This window comes from Typha latifolia, chromosome 2 (assembly GCF_019914945.1).
Source record: "Typha latifolia isolate L0001 chromosome 2, TyphaL0001v2, whole genome shotgun sequence".
In the NCBI taxonomy this organism is placed as follows: Eukaryota; Viridiplantae; Streptophyta; class Magnoliopsida; order Poales; family Typhaceae; genus Typha; species Typha latifolia.
The window spans coordinates 16,447,446-16,468,313 of record NC_133087.1 but is presented as its reverse complement, the minus strand read 5'-3'; the positions used below and the strand labels follow the sequence as shown (position 1 = coordinate 16,468,313).

The following is a 20,868-nucleotide window of genomic DNA, read 5'->3' as shown; positions in this document are numbered from 1 at the left end:
ACTATCCCTGTCAATCAAATAGTTGGTGAGCGGGATGATTTACAGATTTATTATACGAATCTTTATCACTCAATCCTCACATTTTACTTTTTAATATCTTAAAGAATAAAACTAAATTTTACTTGGCCCACGGAAACCATAATTAAGGAATAAAAACTAAATAATTTGCAGCTTTTCTATGTACATGTAAGAGATGAGGCATAAATTTCCTAAAGAGCAACGAGTGATATAATAAATCTATTTAGGAGACCAAACTATATGTGAAGGTGATGCATATGGGACTCCTCACATTGTGCTTCTCTGAGATCCACCATAATTGCCCTTCTGAAACTTTGTCTTTCATCAAATTCACATCTTTGATCCTCAATTTAACGTGAAACCTTTTCCTTTGATTTAGCTTGGAAAATGTAAGCTTGTTTGGGAAAACATCTACTTGTACTCCATATGGTTCCTCCACTGTTACCATGTATCTGGATTTAGCTTCCCCTACATTCGTTACATGCCTAGTAATATTCTTCTCAATGTTGTTGATGTCTAAAGATGCTGAAATTGATGGATAATTCAATTGATGGGCGTAAATTTTTCGCGTTCTTGAGCAATCGGTGCGACGGCGGGCGAGGACTGTAACTTGTTCATCAGTGTAGTTTAGCCCACAAAGGTAATGGATGTAGTCATAGTAATGCAGTTCATAGATCAGTCCTGGATTGCTAGCTAGTACTGGATTCACTACGCCGGCGCCGGTTGCGAAAACACTTGCAAATTCGCCGTGTTGCTCGTCGGAAATTGGCAGCCCATCAAGGTCTAGTCTATCAGCAGTTGTTAAGATTGCAGATCTCATTGCAGCTGGTGACCAATGTGGATGAGTGGCTTTGAGCAAAGCCACGACGCCAGAGACGTGAGCAGTGGCTATGGATGTGCCAGTTAAGAAGTTGAAAGCTATGTCTGATGAATTAGAACTAGACTCAAGTGGCCAGGCTGCTGCTATATTCTCACCAGGTGCAATCACATCTGGCTTCAGGATGCCACCATTGATCAAGCTCGGCCCCCGCGACGAAAAGGCGGCCACCGCCGGAGCCGGCCGGGCACCGAACTGTGTGCCATGGGCTATGACTTTTGCCCTGGGGGATGCAGTCACTTCTAAGTAGGACATAAGCTTGAGTGCATTCTTATGGCTCAAATGGACTACTGGAATCACATCTACCTCAGCAAATGTAGTGCGACCTAACTCATAAGGATTTAACACTATCATAGCAGCTCCTTTAGCCTCCTTAACTAGCCTTGCCATGTCTGTGCTCTTGCCAAATCCACCTACACATACAACAATCTTTCCCTCTACATTAATGCCATCAAATGTGCCTCTTTTGCAGCCTTTATATCCTGCGAAAAAAATCGGTAAAAATGTCGGATTGAAATCCGTCGATCCGGCGGTAGATTCTCCGTTGACTGCCATTGCGCCGCCTAACTGCACCGTGGCACTTATCCGTCGATCGGTGGAGCTAGCGCCGACGGTGACGATCCACGGGGCATCATTATATATAATGCTTCTATATGGCCCAGAATTACCTGAAGGTAGACATGCAACAATTCCCTTCTTGACTGCAGAGAGTGATCCTATGGCAATTGGATCATCATAGAATGGCCTAGCGTGATTACTGGCTATAGAAATTGAGAGAATATCCACTCCATCATTGATGGCTTGGTCTATTCCTGCTAGGATATCACTAATATTGCAACCATCTCTGGAACAAACTTTGTAGATAGCTAGGTGGGCTTTTGGTGCAATTCCTGATGCTATGCCCTTGGCATTGCCCAGCACATTGGCATCAGCAGTGGGACGTCCCGCCACCGTCGCCGCAACATGAGTACCGTGGCCGTTACTGTCGTCTTCAACGACCGCCAGCACCGGTCGCCGGCCGCCGTCAAATGCCGCCGCACCGATGATCTTGTTGTTGCACAATGACACGTTAAGGAAGCCACATTGGCCTTTCCATTTGGCAGGAGGGGTTGGCATAGAGGCATCACTGAAGGAAATGTGGCTAAGTGCAATGCCACTGTCTATGACCCCAACAATGACTCCAGTCCCATAGACTGACTCATGCCAGATCCCATGGTCCAATTTGCTCAGGCCCAAGAAGCCAGGAGTGTAGGTTGTGGCCAATTGGATTCTCTCATCGGGCCGGGCCGCGACGAAGCCTTCCGACGACCGCATCGCCGTAACTTCGTCGGCGGTGAGCTTCGCCGCAAATCCTCCGATTGCGTCCCGGTAAGAGTACACCAGCCGCGGCTCGCCGGAGTCTAGTGTGGTGTTTGGCAAGAAGGACTTGTGCCAGTTCTCAATGTCTATGCCTGAGAACAACTTAATACTATCACTGCGCCGTTGTACATGGACTATGTAGGTCTGGATTTGGCCTGCATCAGCATTGCCATGGCAATGGATGGCAATGAGAAGAGTTTGTAAGTACAAGGAAAGGAACAGAGAGGATGGAACTAAGAACTTCTCCATGGTCATCAATAGATGAGTGGTTTGATGCTAAGTTAAAGAGAGAAGGTAATGAGATGTACTATTCCAATTATTTGCACCACAGGGATATAATACCTTGATGATTGACATAGTACTTATTTGTTGTACTTATTTGTTGTACATGGAATCCTATGAAGGAAAATATATATTTAAAACTAGCTTGAATAATAGACGCACTAAGAATCATATAATGGGCCTGCATTAATTGGGCTACGATCCATATATGCATATCGGATTCGGGTAGATAAAGTTATCTCCCAAACATGACATCCCACCACGTTGCTACTAATTTCAGTTCAACATTTATTTTTTCTGGCACGTTTCTGCACATTCCCATAGCAAAGAAAATAATAATAATATATATATATACCACTTGGTAGTTGGTGTATACTTTAGGCTATATTTATTGAGAATTTTTTTTGGGCAATATCCACAATTATTCAATAAAAGTTAAATTAATCTCGAAACTTTAGCGCATTTAATAACCTTGATTATATTTTTGAATACACGAAGGACCATAATATTTAAGTGAATGTGATTGGAATCATTAGAAGCACACAATTGATATATTAGCATATATTTTATGTGGTGCTTTATTTGATTTTCACGAATTAGCTCATTTTTATTCTAATCTTATTATGATTGGCAAATTATAAAAAAAAAAGTGCTGAGTTTTAAAATATTATAATTCTGACTATATTATTAAAAATATTATAACTCTTATCGAAATCTTTGTGCAATTTAAAGGAATAATGTTATGCCTATTAGAAATATTTTTGATATAGTATTATGTTATTCGTTGATAGTGATGACTATGAGATAAAGAGAGAAGTTGAATTATTTCATTTTATTTTGTAAAATATTTATAAAGTGTTATAATATTATTCATTCTAAGAATACCATTTCATTAGTTATATCTAACTAATTATAATTAAAATTGAACTTAGATTAAAAAAAAACCTATTAACCAATATTTTATCTAATATTATATTACAACAAAAAAATATTTATTCTATGCGAGGTAAAAATCATTGATAAATCTTTGACATTTTAAACTTTAAGAAAGAAGGGTTTATTACATATTTGCATATGTTTGTTAACTTCAACAATATTTTGTTAGCAATATTATGTTAAAAATTGACCATCTGAAAATCAAAAATATTTTTAAACTTTTAAATGTAGGTGGTTTATTGAAGAAAAATAAACTTTTCTTTCAGATGAAAAATAAATAAATAAAAAAAGAAAAAGAAAACCAGGGGATCTGGTCTACATTTTAACCTTTTATTTATTTATTTTAATTACTTTTAAAATTCATAAAAAATAGCGAATCCGGTAACCGTCAGGTGGGAAGCGCTCAAGAGGCCGTTGTTTCGATGGAGCGGGAATGGCGATGTCCGAGGAGTCTTCTCCACGCCCTCCTTGAGCGGTAAACCGAAGCACCCTCCGATTTAGGTGGCATTTGCCCTAATCCTATCCCCTTTTCCTTTTTTAGACCCCGCTTTTTCTGCGATCTCCCCCGAATTTAGGGCTCCTTTCTTGTCCCACCTCGCGGTCCTCGTTCTGGTCGGGAGGCATTGTCATCGGATTGGGGTTTCGTGAGTTCTTTCCGGAGTGATTTTGAGTTGGAGTGGGTGCGTCGAGATGGATTGGTTGATTCGGGTGGGTTGGCGGTGTTTCCTTTTCTGATGTGGGTTTGGTCACGGTGTTGGTGTTCTTGGTAGGCATTGGTATTGGTGATTTGGTGGTTATGGTGTCGTTTTGAGAATTTTGAGCGCTCTTTGCTCCGCTGGTCGTGGAATCTGCAATAAAGATCGATTCTTGATTTGCTTGATATGAGGAGATCGAAACTAGATGTTGATGTTTGACACATATGCATCATCTTTTTTTTTTCTTTTTTTTTTGTGGGGTTAAATTAAATTTCCTTTCTTTATATATTAAGGGGGGAGAATTGAGCTCGGTTTTCTTCTTCTGTAAATACTCCAGCTGGTAATTTCTTCGTCACCATGCTTACCATTGAAGGTTGATGCAGAGTTATTGACATACTTATATGTATATATTGAAAAAAAAAATACAGAATTCTTGATAGAGGGTATTAGGAAAGAGAACGGTTCTTTTTTTTTTTTCCTTCAAGGTGGATAAAAATTCGGGTTGATATTCTTGTGGGGACTGATGGATTCTGCAAGGAGTTGGTTCAATAAATTCCAGCCTAGAGAAAAATCTGCAATTAGGAAGAAGGATATGCCGCCCAGTGGGAAGGAAGGGAGTGAGGATGCTCCTTCAAATGCAACCAAGCAAAGAGTTGCGGCTGCAAAGCAGTATATAGAAAATCACTACAAAGAGCAGATGAAGAACTTGCAGGAGCGTAAGGAGCGGTATTGCTGCTATAATATTATTTCCTTGTTTTCTGTTCCTTACATATCTTTTGATAAATACAATTCATCGGTAAAGCCTATATTTCTGTCTTGTTCTTTTTAGGTTATAGGTACTTATTAATTTGAGGAACTGTAATTGTGGAAAGGGAATAATCAGCTTGTGTGATTTACTAGATTGATATATGTTCAATTGCTTCTTATGTCAATGTGCTTGGAAAAGTGAAACACTGAAGATGGTGAGGTTAACTTTTTCATGGCATGCAATTTCTCTTTCTTTATATCTCATTTATATTGTAATATTTAAGATAATTTGTTATTTAATGTTCCCGCAATCACATTCAGTTATCTCAATTTTTTTCCCATTGATAATGTATAAAGAATTAATGTGTTATACATCATATATGCTGTATAGGATAATAGGATTGTTTCTTAATTCCATAAGCAAATGAGTGAAATGAATATAAATGGTAAAATGACACTTTGCATGCTTTCTGCTACATACATATTCATTTTGAGACAAATATTACTTTTTATTTACAAAAGAAAAAGGATTGCAGCAGACGAGTCATAGAGTAATCGGATTGTTGGTGCAATGTTAGAGTACTTGGGGAAAGTTGTCTGTTCACTTATTTATCGAATTTCATTGTAGTTTCTTCTCGTTCTTTAACCAATGATTATTGCTTGCTACAGGCGTTACAGTTTGGAGAGGAAGCTTGCAGATGCTGATGTGTCTGAAGAAGAGCAGAATAATATTTTAAAACACTTGGAAAAGAAGGAAACAGAATACATGCGTCTTCAGAGACATAAAATGGGGGTTGATGATTTTGAATTGCTAACAATGATAGGAAAGGGTGCATTTGGTGAGGTCTGTTTCTGTGCTAGTTTATGAGCTTTCAACCATGTACTACATGTTTTTTCCAATTGTGTTGTGGCCATGAAGCTGGTCATTCTCCTGTTTCTTTTGTAAGGTTGCTAAGATGAATACTAGTAGATTAGATGAATAAAGGTGATAGGAATGGAGGTCTAATCACTCTATTCATTCTATGTATCAAAGGAGACAATGTCTGGCTGCGGGAGGAGAAGATTTGTCGAAATGGACGAATCTTAGGCTGTGCGTTTGAACAGCCTTCCATGGCGTTCGAACGCCAGCTCCTGAGAGCAAAAAGGGCATTGGAAGCATTCGAACGACCTTCCTTCCATTCAAATGCAAGTCCGGTTTGCCTGGGGAAATTTCCAGTGTGTTCGAACGTCACTCAAGCCGTTCGAACACCCGACGGATGCAATTTGGTTTAGTTTCGTGTTTGATTAGGTTTTGACTTGTTTTCTTTCCTTAGCTGACTAGTCTTATCTCTTCTCTCTCAAGTCTAGTCAGGGGGCTAGGGTTTGTTTTCTTCTTTATTTTAAGTTTTTAACCATTATCTTGTGGTATTGCTTGATAGTGCTCCATCGGGTCGGAACCTATTAAAAGGGAGCACTTAGAAATATAGAATTCTATGTATGCAGGAATTTCTTTCAAAGATGTTCCTTCCCTTGAGTTGCAAGCAGAACCTAGCTGCACTTTATTGGCAAGTAAGAGCATTATTTATCTTATTTGTTTAAGGGTTTCACTTGGCCGATGGTGAGGCCTGCCTCTGTCCACCCAAGTTCAGGTTATAGGAACAGTTTCATTAGAAATGGAGTAGGGTTGTATACATCTTTCCTATTCCAATCTCGCATTGATGAGAGCCAGCACTGGGTTTTCCTTTTGTGCATGTTAGCTGTTTCTTTGTTTGATAGTAATTCTTTGTTTGCAGTTTGTACTTGGAATTGTTAAAGTTGTACTGATGAATTTTGTCGAGATAAGTTACCATACTACTAATAAATCTTAAGCTTGAATATACAGCAGAATAAACATTTTGACATTTTTCCAGACTTCCTGCTTATTAGATGAGATCAACAGTCTGTAAGACAGATAAATTCTGATGTCAATTTTTCTGACTGTTTCCTTGTGGGAAGATTTCCTTTTTCTTTTTGATGGCTTATGATTTTGTATTGCAAATTTGCAAGATGAAACCTAAGTCCTTTCTTTTGTATCCAGGCACTTAACTTCCATAGTCTCAATAATTTTACCTTTTTCTGTATCAATTATATTAATCAGAAATATCTTTTTTTGCTTATAGCTAATATTCGATTTGATACTTCAGGTCAGAGTTTGCAGGGAAAAGACCACTGGTCATGTCTATGCAATGAAGAAACTTAGGAAGTCAGAAATGCTACGTCGAGGACAGGTATTACATATTTGAATTGCAAAACATGGGGGTGCTTTGTTAGGTTACAAGTCTATTTGGTGTGTGTGTCTTACTTCTGGTCAGTTTTATAGTCTTGAATTGGAATTTGTCTAGGTAGAGCATGTTAAGGCAGAAAGGAATCTTCTTGCTGAGGTTGATAGTAACTGTATAGTGAAGCTCTATTGTTCCTTCCAAGATAATGAATACTTATACCTTATCATGGAATATCTACCTGGTGGAGACATGATGACATTGCTTATGAGGAAGGATACATTAACTGAGGATGAAGCAAGATTCTATGTTGCTGAGACAGTTCTGGCCATAGAATCGATCCATAAACACAACTACATTCACAGGTTTGTTGAGGTTGCAAATGTGTTTTGGCTTTTCAGAGCCTCATTTTTCATTTTGGATTTTTCAGCACAGTAAAGTTCTACTTCTTTGTTGTTCAGAGATATCAAGCCTGATAATCTGTTACTAGACAGATATGGTCACCTGAAATTGTCAGATTTTGGACTATGTAAACCACTAGATTGCCGTAGTTTTCCCAACTTACATGAAAAGGACATGGCACATGGAAAGAATTATAGTGGGTCTTTACAAAGTGATGGCCGTCCATCATTACCGAAGCGCACACAACAAGAACAACTGGAGCACTGGCAAAGGAATAGAAGAACATTGGTAAGTACATTTTGTCATGTCATTAGATTTGTTTCCTTGGTATTTGTTTTGGATTTTGGCTCAGTCATGGACTCATGGTATTTTATACTTGTTGAAATTGGAAAATGCCAGCATTGCACAAGTAACATGTCATTGGCAGGTTAGGCATCGGGATTGGCCGACTTGCATAGGTGTTGAAGGCTATGCCTTCTCCAGCCACTTGCTGATGCACCCCCATGCCATGGCACTGACAATTTTCGGTCGAAACAAGAAGAATGTGTGGCAAGTTGGCCATTCTGAGTAGCAACAATTGAAAATTGCTAATCCTGTAGATGGTTTTATTATACCAAATGCATGACATAATGTATACAATTAGTTGGAGTTATTCGATTGTGGTGGGAAGTTTAACAAGTAGGAGAAAAAGATTAATTGACTGCTTTTTAGAAATAGTGAGATGATAGCATGGCCCTTTGCTTGGCTGAGAAAGTGAGAATATTGCCAAATAAATTTGAATGTGATGTGTGATCTGTGCTTCTGAAGAAGAAGGAAACGAGATACTAGTGACACATAAATAAATCCCCAAGAAATGTAAGGTGTTCTGGTATGCAGATCTGTATCCTAGATCAAATCATTGTATTTGGCAGTCTGGAGTCTCTAGACCCTCTTTTAATATACACTGTTACTAGAACTTGCTCAACATCATGTTAATTGGTAACAATTAGCTATAAAATGTGAAAACATATGTAGTTTTCCATCTAGCCTCATCATGGAAGAGTAATATTTTCCTGAATCTTCACATAAATGTAAATTTTACAGCTTTTGGAGATATTTTAACCAGGTATACATGTACTTCTGCTTAGTCTGCCTTTTCTATATTAAGTTTTGGATATCTGCAGGCATACTCTACTGTTGGCACACCTGATTATATTGCTCCAGAAGTTTTGCTGAAAAAGGGTTATGGGATGGAATGTGATTGGTAATTTCTTTTATGTTGTTTCCTATGCAGCTAGATTATCGTACTTTGTATGGTAGAAGTAATGCTTTTTCTTCTTATAGGTGGTCACTTGGAGCTATAATGTATGAAATGCTTGTGGGTTATCCTCCATTTTATTCAGATGAACCAATGGCGACATGCAGGAAGGTAAAAATGATCATCTGAAATTCTGAATATATATATATATATATATATATATATATATATGAATATGAAGGAGCTCGGGTTTCCAATTTTGGCTTATATAATCAATCTAAATTATTTATTTTTAGCATCAAATATTTGTGAAATTTATGCTAACCTTAATTTAGGAGATGAATGCTTACTGTGAACATTCAATATTATGCAAATAATAAAAAATATAAAGCAAGTCAAAAATGGCAAACACCACAAGATTTTTTATGTGGAAAACCCTGTAAAAATCACAGGTAAAAACCACAGATCTTTTTCCTAAGATCAAATCAACCATTACTAAATGTTGCAAATGCAAGAACCACTAATAGACCGCTTGTTGAATCACATAGCTCTATCTGAAGTTTTTTTTATCTCTAGAATTTGCAATGAATTACTTCAAGTGGTTCATCAATCGATCTCAATGACCTTCAAGATTGGATGTCCTGTCTTAATGACCTTCAAGACAATAACTTACTCCAAGAAAGAAAGTAGCACAACAACAATCAACCCTAATATTCTTTGATCTCTAAGAATGTTTAAATAAATCTCTTTAGGGCTGTAAAGAATAATCTCTCTGTTACGATCCTTCCTCGGCTATAGGCTCTGATACCAGATTGTTACGATCCTTCCTCGGCTATAGGCTCTGATACCAGCTTGATACGAACCCTCTTTTGGTGCTATGGCCATGATACCAGATTATTACGATCTTGCACGGAACTTTGAGATCAGATCCCGAAATATCCTACCGTTGGATCGCTGTGAAATTTTGATATGATGTAGGCCCGGAAAAGAGCTTTCCAACGGATCTAGTTTGAGGCGAATCGGAGTTGGGGATCTCGAGATATCGTTCGTTTAGTGGACGAACGTCAGGATACTCTGTTTTTGGATTCCGTGGATGAAGGCACGAAATCCTGGGTAATGGTGGATTGTGGAGGGCCGGTGTTGATGGGGTGGCACCGGTGTAAAAGTGATGGTGGAAGGGTTATGGATGATGGAAAAGTTAGGGATAGCGATGGATAAATTAGAAGAAGGGGGAGAAGAGGGCCACTCCTAAGGGACTAGGGTGATTGGCCTGTCGAGGGAGATTAGAAGCGGCGTCGCCGGGGAGATTGAGGGAACGAGAGCGAAGAAGATGAAGGAGGCAAGACAAACTCAATTCTCAAAATTCAATTTTAATTTTGGTTGCCCTACACATACTTTTATAGGCTAACCAACAACTCAATCTTATCCTAAAACACAATCTTATCCTAAAACTCAATCTTATCCTAAAACTCAATCTTATCCTAAAACACAATCTTATCCTAAAACTCAATCTTATCCTAAAACTCAATCTTATCCTAAAGTAAATCCAAACTCGAGACGACGTCGGTGAAGTCCGAATCGTATCAATCCACCACGCTTCCGCAACCTTGTCCTCAAGGTTTGAAATTTGGGAAGCGATCCATGATGTCTGTCTCTAGCTCCCATGTAGACTCGTCGCAGGTTTGCCCACCCACTCAATCAGCACTTCGCCCTAATCTGGATCCTTGGCGTCTTCTCCTACGACTTAGGACTCGAACCGGCTCATTGGAGCCATCTTCCTCCATTGGTTCGGGTAAGGTCGAACCCACTACATGGTTAGGCCCGATCCGGGCCTTCAATGCCGAGACATGGAAGACGGGATGTATCCTGGTTCCTTCGGTAGGTCCAATCGGTAAGCTCTTTTGGACCGATTCGTTGTAGCACTCGGTACGGACCATAGTACTTGTATCCCAACTTTTGGTTCAAAATTGGCCTCAATGTGGATTGTCGATACGGTTGAGCTCGAACGAACACCAATTGATCCACCTCAAATTCTCGCTCACGTCCGCTTTGTCATGCGTTTGCTTCATGCGGTTTTGTCTTTGAGAAGGAGGCGAGTTCACTTGTATCTCGGTTCGAGAACAGCCATTTGCAATAGTAGAGCTCGGTCCCCCGCACTAGGAAAGCCTACAAGTGGTTGCAATGTTGGTCCTTGCCGCGGTTGATTTCCATCCAGCGGTACCTTTCTTCCATTCCTCCGAAAGGTCGGTGTGAGGTTTGAGAAATCAAATGTTACGGGCCCCAAGCTTTGAAGCCATTGAGTTCCCAAAACAATATCGGCTCCTCGCAAGGCCAATGGATAAAGATCCAATGTGAAACTTTGGCCTTGCACCTTCAATACCACACCTCCACAAATAAAATCTGCTCGCAAGGTGGTGCCATCTCCAATCGTCACATCGAACCCTTCCGTGGGTTCCGACTCGAGCCCAATCTTCCTAAGGAGCCTCTTGTCAATGAAGTTGTGGGTGGACCCGGTGTCAATCAAGATTCTCACCGTGGTCTTCTTGACTACTCCGTTCACCCGCAATGTCTTTGGTGCCGCCGTCCCCGAATAGGCGTGGAGGGAGATTTCAGCTATAACGTCCTCCACGTTTTGCTCCTCAACTTCTTCTCCTCGATGTCCAGCCACATCTGCGCTTTCTTTGTTGCAAGCTCATCCTCCGCTTCCTCCAATCCATCGATGAGCATCACCGATCCCATCGGTTTAGCACAACGATGCCCCGGTACAAACTTCTCATCACAACGGAAGCATAAGCCCTTGGCTCTTCTTTCTTCTACTTGGGCGGGTGTGAGTGCTCGCCCGGACCTCTAGGTGCGTACTTCACATCTTGGGATAGCTTCAAGGGTGCTCGAGGAGGTATCAATGCGTGCAGTGCTCTTGGTACTCCGCTAGTGTTTCCTGCCGCTATGTTTGGTAGAGCTTGATTGCGGCTTCCTTGGCTTGTCCAACTCGCTTCAAGTGTATCTTCATGGCCCTATGCTTATCTTCCATAAGCACCGCATCTTGGAAGGCCTCCTTTAAGGTTCTAGGCCTTAAAGCCCTCACATCGGCTTGTATGTCACCCCGCAGCCCGGAGATGAAGGTGCTGCGAAGTTGCTGATCCGTCCATGGTGGATGACATCGGCTACTAATCCTCTCAAATTCTTCTTGGTATGACCCAACCGTGGTCTTCGAACCGTCTTTGAGAGGAGAGCATCAAAGTCTTCATAGCCCGATACTCCAAATCGCCGTGTGATATCGGCGCAAAATTCAGCCCAAGTTTCGATGGCCTCAATGGCATTGGCTGATCGAAACCAATGAAGCGCCGCATCCTCAAGGTGGAAGCTTGCAAGCGTCACCTTGTATTCTTCCGCCGTACCTTGGTATGCAAAGAATTGCTCCGCCCTATACAACCAATCAATTGGATCGCCACCTTTGAACTTGGGGAATTCGAGACGCACGACTTGTCCACGAATGCCGTTGTCTCGTTCGGATCATGCCCAACTCCTTGTCTAACCGGCGGAGGATGCACCATGAAGGGTTGATGATCCCTCCTTCGGTTTAGATCAACTCGTCGTGGTTCCGGATCGTATCGGCCCGCCCATGGATCTTGATCTCCAATGTGGTCTCCATGGTGATTCGCTCGTCGGATGGGTTCACCCGCAAATCGGTCCTGGTGTAACCATCCTTGCTTGCCTCTGCCCATGGGGTGGTGGTAGCAGCGGCTCTTGTGGTTGCAAAGGCTGAACCGGTGAGGATTGATTCAAGGGGGTGGACTCGCGTCGTGGGGTCGATGGTGCCTTCCCGTTAGACATTGCTTCCCTTGGCGCCCGTAGTTCTGCATCATCTCCATCATCATCGGTGGTTGATGGCCATCTCGCTCTGAAATAGACCCCAACATGGATAGAACGCTAGGCTCTTCCGTATTCCGATTAGATCGGATGGTTCCGCGGTGGAAGTCCCCGCAATCGTCTCTTCCTCCTCTATTGGGAGAATCTCTTCTTCATCATCACGCCGTGCGGCCATGGATCTCGTGGTCGTCATTGGAAGCGCTTGTCCGAGGAACGGTGGCTCGATACAGTTGTTACGATCCTTCCTCGGCTATAGGCTCGATACCAGATTGTTACGATCCTTCCTCGGCTATAGGCTCGATACCAGCTTGATACGAACCCTCTTTTGGTGCTATGGCCCTGATACCAGATTATTACGATCTTGCACGGAACTTTGAGATCAGATCCCGAAATATCCTACCGTTGGATCGCTGTGAAATTTTGATATGATGTAGGCCCGGAAAAGAGCTTTCCAACGGATCTAGTTTGAGGCGAATCGGAGTTGGGGATCTCGAGATATCGTTCGTTTAGTGGACGAACGTCAGGATACTCTGTTTTTGGATTCCGTGGATGAAGGCACGAAATCCTGGGTAATGGTGGATTGTGGAGGGCCGGTGTTGATGGGGTGGCACCGGTGTAAAAGTGATGGTGGAAGGGTTATGGATGATGGAAAAGTTAGGGATAGCGATGGATAAATTGGAAGAAGGGGGAGAAGAGGGCCACTCCTAAGGGACTAGGGTGATTGGCCTGTCGAGGGAGATTAGAAGCGGCGTCGCCGGGGAGATTGAGGGAACGAGAGCGAAGAAGATGAAGGAGGCAAGGCAAACCCAATTCTCAATATTCAATTTTAATTTTGGTTGCCCTACACATACTTTTATAGGCTAACCAACAACTCAATCTTATCCTAAAACACAATCTTATCCTAAAACACAATCTTATCCTAAAACTCAATCTTATCCTAAAACTCAATCTTATCCTAAAACTCAATCTTATCCTAAAGTAAATCCAAACTCGAGACGACGTCGGTGAAGTCCGAATCGTATCACTCTCAGCGTTAACCCATGACCTAGGGTTATTTGATTTATATAGGTGTAGAGAATAAAAACCAAAAAAATCACTTGACCAAAACTCAAACCTTCTCAACCTTGGCATTCGAACAACCAAAACTCAAACCTTGTACTACTCCAAACGATATGAAATTGTTCGAATACTTCTAAGATGGCTTTCGTACTGCCTAAAACGTCATGAAAAAATTTGAACACCTTTCTAATGATCCAGAAGAAATTTTTTACTTATTTGAGTGTATGATATATAAAAATTTAAGTCTTCTATAGTCATGCTCTTACAAAGTATTTTAAATACATCCAAATAGGTTTCTTTATATACGAATTGTCAGTACAAAATTCTAACTATGTCTCACTGTTAGTCTGTTACGCACTTACGCCTATTTTGTAACTTAATGTAGTTCTTTGTGAAGCCTATAGCATTTGAAATCATATTATGTGCTTATCTAGACGCCTGATTCATATTCTTTTCTCTTTCAATGCTCAAGAAGGTTATTTAGCTATATAAATAGTTTCTTGTTTTTGACTTTTTTCTGCCTAATAGTATTGCAAGGAGACATCCAGTATGAAAAAGTAACATAGGCAATATTGGCTTGTACAGATAGTAAATTGGAGAACACACTTGAAATTTCCTGAAGAAGCAAAACTATCTACAGAGGCAAAAGATCTCATCAGTAGGCTCTTATGCAATGTTGACCAGCGTCTTGGCACTAAAGGTGCCAATGAGATAAAGGTTGTTAATGCCAGATGGATTTTACTTCTGAACCTCTTGCAATAGATTACTGGGTTTTTATTGAGGAACTTTATCTTATTATTAATTATTCAATCAACTTTAGGCCCACCCTTGGTTTAGAGGAACTGAGTGGGACAGATTATATCAAATGGAGGCTGCATTTGTACCAGAGGTTAAAGATGAGTTGGATACCCAAAACTTTGAGAAGTTTGATGAGGTAACCTTTTTCGTGAGATAGTCTTCTACTTTTTTCTCCCTTGTTGCTGACACACTGTCACTAAATATACTCCTACTTATCTTTTTTTAATTATGTATGATTGCAGTCTAGAGACCAGATTCAGACATCTTCAAGGTCAGGCCCTTGGAGAAAGGTAAATAATCTTCTTGAGGCTATTCTGCATGTTTTCTTTTCACCTGTATAGCTTCAGGACTTTCCTTCCTTTTATCATAGTTGTCTTAGTTGTTTTATTTTTTGATCAATTTTTTTATACGTGATAAAAATGAGAGGAGCTGCTCTCTGAGAAGTAAAAATTTTTTGTTGACAAATATGGAACATACTTATCTATTTTGCAGAAAACTTCTCAATTTTCATATGCATGCACAATTTTGAGGATTGATAAGTGAATTGATTTGATAGTTTCAGAAAGGAGTAGAAATACAGAATGTTTGGTTCTCAATTGCTGTTAATTGTGCATGAGGATAATGAATGAACTTAAAAGACAGAATTAGATCATCAAGGAAGTAATATCTACTTGATAGTTTTAGTCTTTTAGAGAGTAGATGTTGGTTTCTACATATGGTGCATGCTGTGTTGAACCTATAGTAGTGGAACTTGGTTAGAAAATGAATCCGCATGAATACTTGAGCACCTGCCCTGATGACCTAGCAAGACAAAGAAACATCCTGTTTGGCCATGAAGGAGAGGCTGTCTAAGTCTTGCCTTCCAGCCACTGGAATATTGGAAGCCTCTTACACTAGGACACAGACTTGTGCAACAATATATGTCTATGTATTAGAACCCCATCTATTTTAATATCCTTAACTTTATCGAAAAGGGTAAATTTCTGGGTTTCGCCACAGCCAAAGAGTTGCCTTTTGTCAGAAAAATTGCCACCCGACATGTCATTCATGGCGGTATTCTAAACAAGCATTCTCATGATGGATTTATATATCTGTTTTTTAAGGATTAAATGTTTGTTAAATGCCTTCCAAACAAAAAGGATTATTGAGAATGACAAAACAACCATAGGATTATTTAGTTTTGAATGCGCTATATTCCAATCATTTTTGAGGGGTGAAGATTGGGGGATTTTATAATGTTAGCATTGATCAAGGCAAGGTAAGAAAATCTATTTGGATATTAAAAGAATTTCTAATCAAGTTAGATATAAGAGATATTAGTTACCTATAAGGAATTATTTTTGTTTATATGTGACAATTAGGAATAAATAAAATAGGTAAAAAGAATATGGTTTGCGTTGTGCATTAATGATCAATCCAAGGTTTGAAAACTCGGGATTAGAATCAGGATCAACCGCCTGAAAAAATAATATGTTTCGACCGCCCGAATCAAATCGAACTATTTTTTGAATACATAAAATTCTAAATATTATCTTAAAAAGTAAAAAAAATTCTAAAAATTTAGAAAATTTGACAAAAATAATTACTCACACATGAAACCTAAAAAACAAAAAAGTACTTACTCAAAACTTTAATGAATATTGAATTAGCTCTCGTGAAAAATTCTACCGCAGTGAAGAAGAAGAGAGGAAAATTTGAAAAGAAAAAAAAGGAAAAAAAAACTAGAGTGAAGAAGAATAGGATAGAAAAAGATACAAAAGATCACATACCCGAGGACGCTGGAGTTGGATTAGCATTGCTAGAGTTCGCCGAAGTTAGATCTCTACATTGGAGAAGCAATGACTATAGTGGGAAGAGAAAGAGAGAGGAGTAAGGTGATGGGGATGGGGACATCACGTCGACGTAAACTGGTCGATCTCGATCAGGATATGCTAGTCCCACCCGATCTCAGTCAACTAACTGTCTAGGATTTGGCCTGGATCGGGATCGACCAATTTTTCGATCCATGGTTCAGTTTGTGAGCTTCCATCGGAACTAAACGTTGATATGGAGATCTAGTAAACCATACTTCCTTGCTAAATGGCATGCAAAAGTTTATCATATGATCATCATGTGATTGACATAGGCTGCACAGGGTTGATACAAGTTGACACATGGTTAGCATAGGTTAGTACGAGATCAGTATGGACTATGTAGGAGTATTAAGATTTTCCCTACGTATCAGTGCTAGTAATTTCATGACATTGTATGTACCGACCCTTGCCTAGTCGACACACCAATATGACAATATGTGATAAGAATAGTTATTTATTTCAAAGTAACTCATCTCTTTGCTAATCATTAAGAAAGAAAGGAAAAACAAAAGGAAGTGTGGGAAAAGATGATGAGAAGATATTGGAATATCAATTTGGAAGAGAGTCAAGAGTTTGGATGTTGGAGTTCATTTTGGTTATGGTACTAAGAAATAGATACCTAGAATAGCCTTTCGCATCTTGACAAAGCAGAAGAATATATATATTATTGACATTTTGATGTGGCCTAGAGATGAGAAAATATATTGATACACAAAAAAGATAGGAAGGTACATAGATCCACCCCCACAAGGAAAAAAAATATGGTCTTAATGAATCTCTTTACTTGCCTCCAAGTATCCTTTTCATACTAGCATATCTAGATAGATAGAAAAGGTGGAATATAAACAGCCAAATTGTGAGGGAAAGAAGATCAAATCCACCTAGATTGTGGATGCAAAGGAAACAAATATCCACTACAAAATAGAGGAAACGAGGGAGGAGAAGGGAAAAGGAATAAATATTGAATCTTCCATAAAAATATTGTTTCTCATATTCTTTTTCTTCTCTTTTTTTTTTTGGAATTTTCATCACCTCTATATATAGAGATGAGGAGATTACATTAAATCATAAATTGATCTTAATTAGAGCTTCTTAATCTAATATAGACTTAAAATTGGACTCTTTTTGACTTAAAAATCAATCAAGTCCTAACAAAATTTACCTCAAAGTAGATTAACAATCAAATCTCCTAGTTTTTTTTGGAGTTTTAATCAAATCGGACATTGTAAAATCAAATATAGTATTTTGATAAAAATACATCCGAAAATAAGAAATAATAATTGAAAATCTTATTCCCATCACTTTTCTTATGTTGTCAGCATAAGCCATTTGCTTGATTGTCCAGTTGGGACCGAATATAAGATCTTTATCCGAGTTTTGAACTAACTTATTTATTTTATCCTTTGCTTGGTTTTGCAATGATCACTCTTTCTTATGTCTTCATATCTTTATTGTTCATGTCTTCATTACCTATTGGATCCTTTTCTTTTGTTTCTCTGATGCTTGGAACAACTAAATATTATTGGTGGTAAGATATCTGTTTCTGTGGGGATCTTCTTTGAATTCTTTCAACAGCATATTGGGTTGGGTGAATTGTGTTTCTTTATTCGGCAAGTAATCTAGTGCGATTTAGAGTGGAGGATATCCCACAATTGAATCCATTTGCTTCATTTGCCCCTCTTGGACTATTAGATGACTAAATGTATTGCAGCCTGTACTTCTCTATATGAAACTAACTGAAAATTTTAGTGTGCTATACAATTTTAATTTTTTGGAGAAATTTTAAGCAAGTTACTATAGAAAAATGCTCTAGCAAGTTACTATAGAAAAATGCTCTAGCAAGTTACTATAGAAAAAGCGATCTACTTATTTATTTTCTCAAGTTACTGTAGAAAAAGATATCTACTTATGTAGATTGATTTATTTTCTCTAATTTCTTATTCCCATAGTCGCCTATCAATATCATATATACTATTGGTATTATTCTTAACAATGCCTATGTTGAGCTTTTTCTGATCCCTGCAGATGCTTTCGTCGAAGGATATAAATTTTGTTGGATATACATATAAAAACTTCGAAATAATAAATGATCCTGAAGTGCCTGGTATAGGTAACTCACACTTCCCATAAATATTGTCTTTATTTGTGCATTTACTTCTAAGAAGCAGAGTATAAGATGATATCTGAATGCAAGCTATCAATAATATTATTATTTATTAGTGGCATCTTGGTTTGTGTGTAGTTTCCGATCTTTGATCTGTTTGATGTTTCATCCCATTTGTATTTTGTTTTTGCCAGGATGGGTTTAGTATCCAAATTGATCTTATGATCTATTAATTGGGTTAATTGGTAATATTATCTGGAAATACATTGAACAAAGTCAGCAATCAATTCTATCCATGAATCTGATGTTCCTAAATTTTTATGACTGTTAGGTTGTCAATACTCAATAGCACAGCCTTTTAATTGCTTAGAATCTTTATAAGAGTTTGGGGATTCTGGAATATATCTGTCTTCCAGCAATACAATCAATCAGATGACTAGCGCAAGTTTAAATTTTTTATAGACAAGTAGACACCAGGGGAAAGCGAGGATATAGTAATCCTCTACACTGAAGGGTTTGTCAGAAATTTTCTAACCATGCCCAGTTGTTCGACATGCCTTACTCTATTCTATTCATTAGGATTCCCATATCATTTTTATTATTTATCTGCCTGCTTATCAATCTGATTGATTACTCTTCTTTTATTTACTTTGCAGCTGAGTTGAAGAAGAAGAGCAAATCAAAGAGGCCCACCATCAAGTCTCTTTTTGGTACCATCTCCTATTCTTCTTCTGTCACTTTTTCTTCTCTTTCGTTTTGAGATTCTTTGGAATTATTTAGAAACCTGCCATAACTATTTGAGGCACCTTAAAATGGTACTTTATTAGTTGAGTGTGTCAGTTTTGTTATCTGTGTGCATTCTCATATGCTCAGATGCAAGTGTCTGTATGCATGCAATGACAAAATTTCATGAAACAGCACCTTTTCCCACTTGAGCTGTTTTTTAAGAAACTACAGGAACATCTGGTTAGTGTTTTATGCACATAATTACCACTTTCTGATACTTGCTCGAAGTTCACTTGTTGTGTTAACATTCAAAAGTCTGTTTCAATCGAAAGTACCTTAACTTTGACATAATCAATGATGTGGTGCTCGATACAGCTTTCCCTGTAAATATGGTGGAATTTCCACCCACGCTATCATTTTCTGTTTGTACCAAATGTTAATTTCATATTTGATGGGTCATGGAAGATTAAGGAGTAAAATGCTTTGAAAATTAAAATTACTGTTCCAAAAGCTTCAATGTCCTGATTTCAGGATACACCACTGATAACTATCAACATTTTTTTCTCTGGTTTGATAAGAAATATCTATCAACACCTACTGACACTTTTTTAAAATAGGATTGTTCGAGATCCAGAATAGATTGTCTCTGCAATACTTATCACTTTGAAGTACTGTTTTTAGAATTTTATTCAAGCAACTCAAAAGATAATAATTTTCATTTGGTGCTGGCTTCTCATTTCTCTTTGTGGAAATTTTTTAGAATCTGAAGAAGAAGATGATCAATCTGATGAATCTCTTCATGGGAGCTTCCTCAATCTCTTGCCTTCAAGATTGGAAATTTCAAAAAGCCAGAGCTCATCCTCTTCATAGACCCTGTTGTGTGTTCCCCTTGTGTATCAAGAACTCTAGCAGTCGTCTATGTGCCTGGCCATTCAGATGGACAAATATTTTTGAGCTGTAGAGAGCAGTACTTGCTGCAACAGTTTTACAGGAGTTGAGATCTCTGTCATGCAATGAAATAGTAATGTTTATTTTCTAAGAATCAAAGTTTCCAGTGGTTTAGTTTGGTTGAGAATCACTTGTGCTCTTTTAAAAGACCCAGGGCCTTTTCAGTCATGTGAGAGCAGATATTTATCGTTTCTTCAGTTTAATCTTTCCTTTTCATTTTTTGTTGATGTTGCAATCTTTGGTTGTATGTAAAATTTATACTTTGGTACTCGTGCGGTTACAATTGCTGAGAGACTTGGATCTGCTACTCAAGTTGAACTCTCAAGTGAAGTGATCTCAAATTTGATTATATTTGTCTTTGCAAACTTGTACTTCGTTCATCTTACATGATAAGTGAAGAATCCATAGATTTGTGGGGGGAGGTTCTGCTGTCCATATTAACTATTTCCAATATATGAATAGTCTCTCTCCATGTCAGAAAGTTTTGCACGTCCATATTGGAGCATTTCTTAGGGAATGCTTGTAATGGAAGACATAAAGAAAGTATTATTAAGCAGAAAGTAGCATTTTCATTTTATTCCAATATAAAAATTTTCCTAGAACTTTTTCCTAAAATTTTCTAAAGATCACAGCAGGGTAGGGGTGAAATCGGACTCCCTCCAGATGGTGAAGCTGGAAAAGAATACAAGAGAGTGAGTATGTCCATGGAGGGAGTATAAA

General features: G+C 38.7%; 2 protein-coding genes across 3 annotated transcripts; one reads left to right on the top strand and one right to left on the bottom strand.

Annotated features, from left to right (window-relative positions):
* Positions 1-241: 241 nt before the first annotated feature.
* On the bottom strand, positions 242-2,503 carry LOC140781971 (subtilisin-like protease 4). The gene has a single exon (XM_073128285.1). The coding sequence runs from the start codon at positions 2,501-2,503 to the stop codon at positions 242-244; it is 2,262 nt and encodes a 753-aa protein (XP_072984386.1).
* A 1,343-nt stretch (positions 2,504-3,846) lies between these two features.
* On the top strand, positions 3,847-20,497 carry LOC140781821 (uncharacterized). 2 transcript variants are annotated; one of them, XM_073128064.1, is made up of 13 exons: positions 3,847-4,893; positions 5,584-5,758; positions 7,077-7,160; positions 7,275-7,516; positions 7,613-7,841; positions 8,717-8,796; positions 8,877-8,961; positions 14,305-14,436; positions 14,540-14,653; positions 14,760-14,807; positions 18,396-18,480; positions 19,131-19,184; positions 19,961-20,497. In XM_073128064.1, exons 1-13 carry the CDS (start codon positions 4,691-4,693, stop codon positions 20,068-20,070), a joined length of 1,641 nt encoding a protein of 546 aa, XP_072984165.1. In that variant the 5' UTR covers positions 3,847-4,690; the 3' UTR covers positions 20,071-20,497. The 2 variants fall into 2 exon arrangements, with proteins under 2 accessions (XP_072984165.1, XP_072984166.1); XM_073128065.1 differs by lacking the exon at positions 3,847-4,893 and adding an exon at positions 4,999-5,129.
* Positions 20,498-20,868: the final 371 nt, after the last annotated feature.

What these genes read in the sequence shown, in the direction of transcription:
- LOC140781971 (XM_073128285.1), bottom strand. Translation starts at nt 2,503, where the DNA reads ATGGAGAAGTTCTTAGTTCCATCCTCTCTGTTCCTTTCCTTGTACTTA.
- LOC140781821 (XM_073128064.1), top strand. Translation starts at nt 4,691, where the DNA reads ATGGATTCTGCAAGGAGTTGGTTCAATAAATTCCAGCCTAGAGAAAAA. An exon ending in TATGGGATGGAATGTGATTG is followed by an intron (nt 8,797 to 8,876) that starts GTAATTTCTTTT and finishes TTCTTCTTATAG; the next exon opens with GTGGTCACTTGGAGCTATAA. An exon ending in AAGGTGCCAATGAGATAAAG is followed by an intron (nt 14,437 to 14,539) that starts GTTGTTAATGCC and finishes AATCAACTTTAG; the next exon opens with GCCCACCCTTGGTTTAGAGG.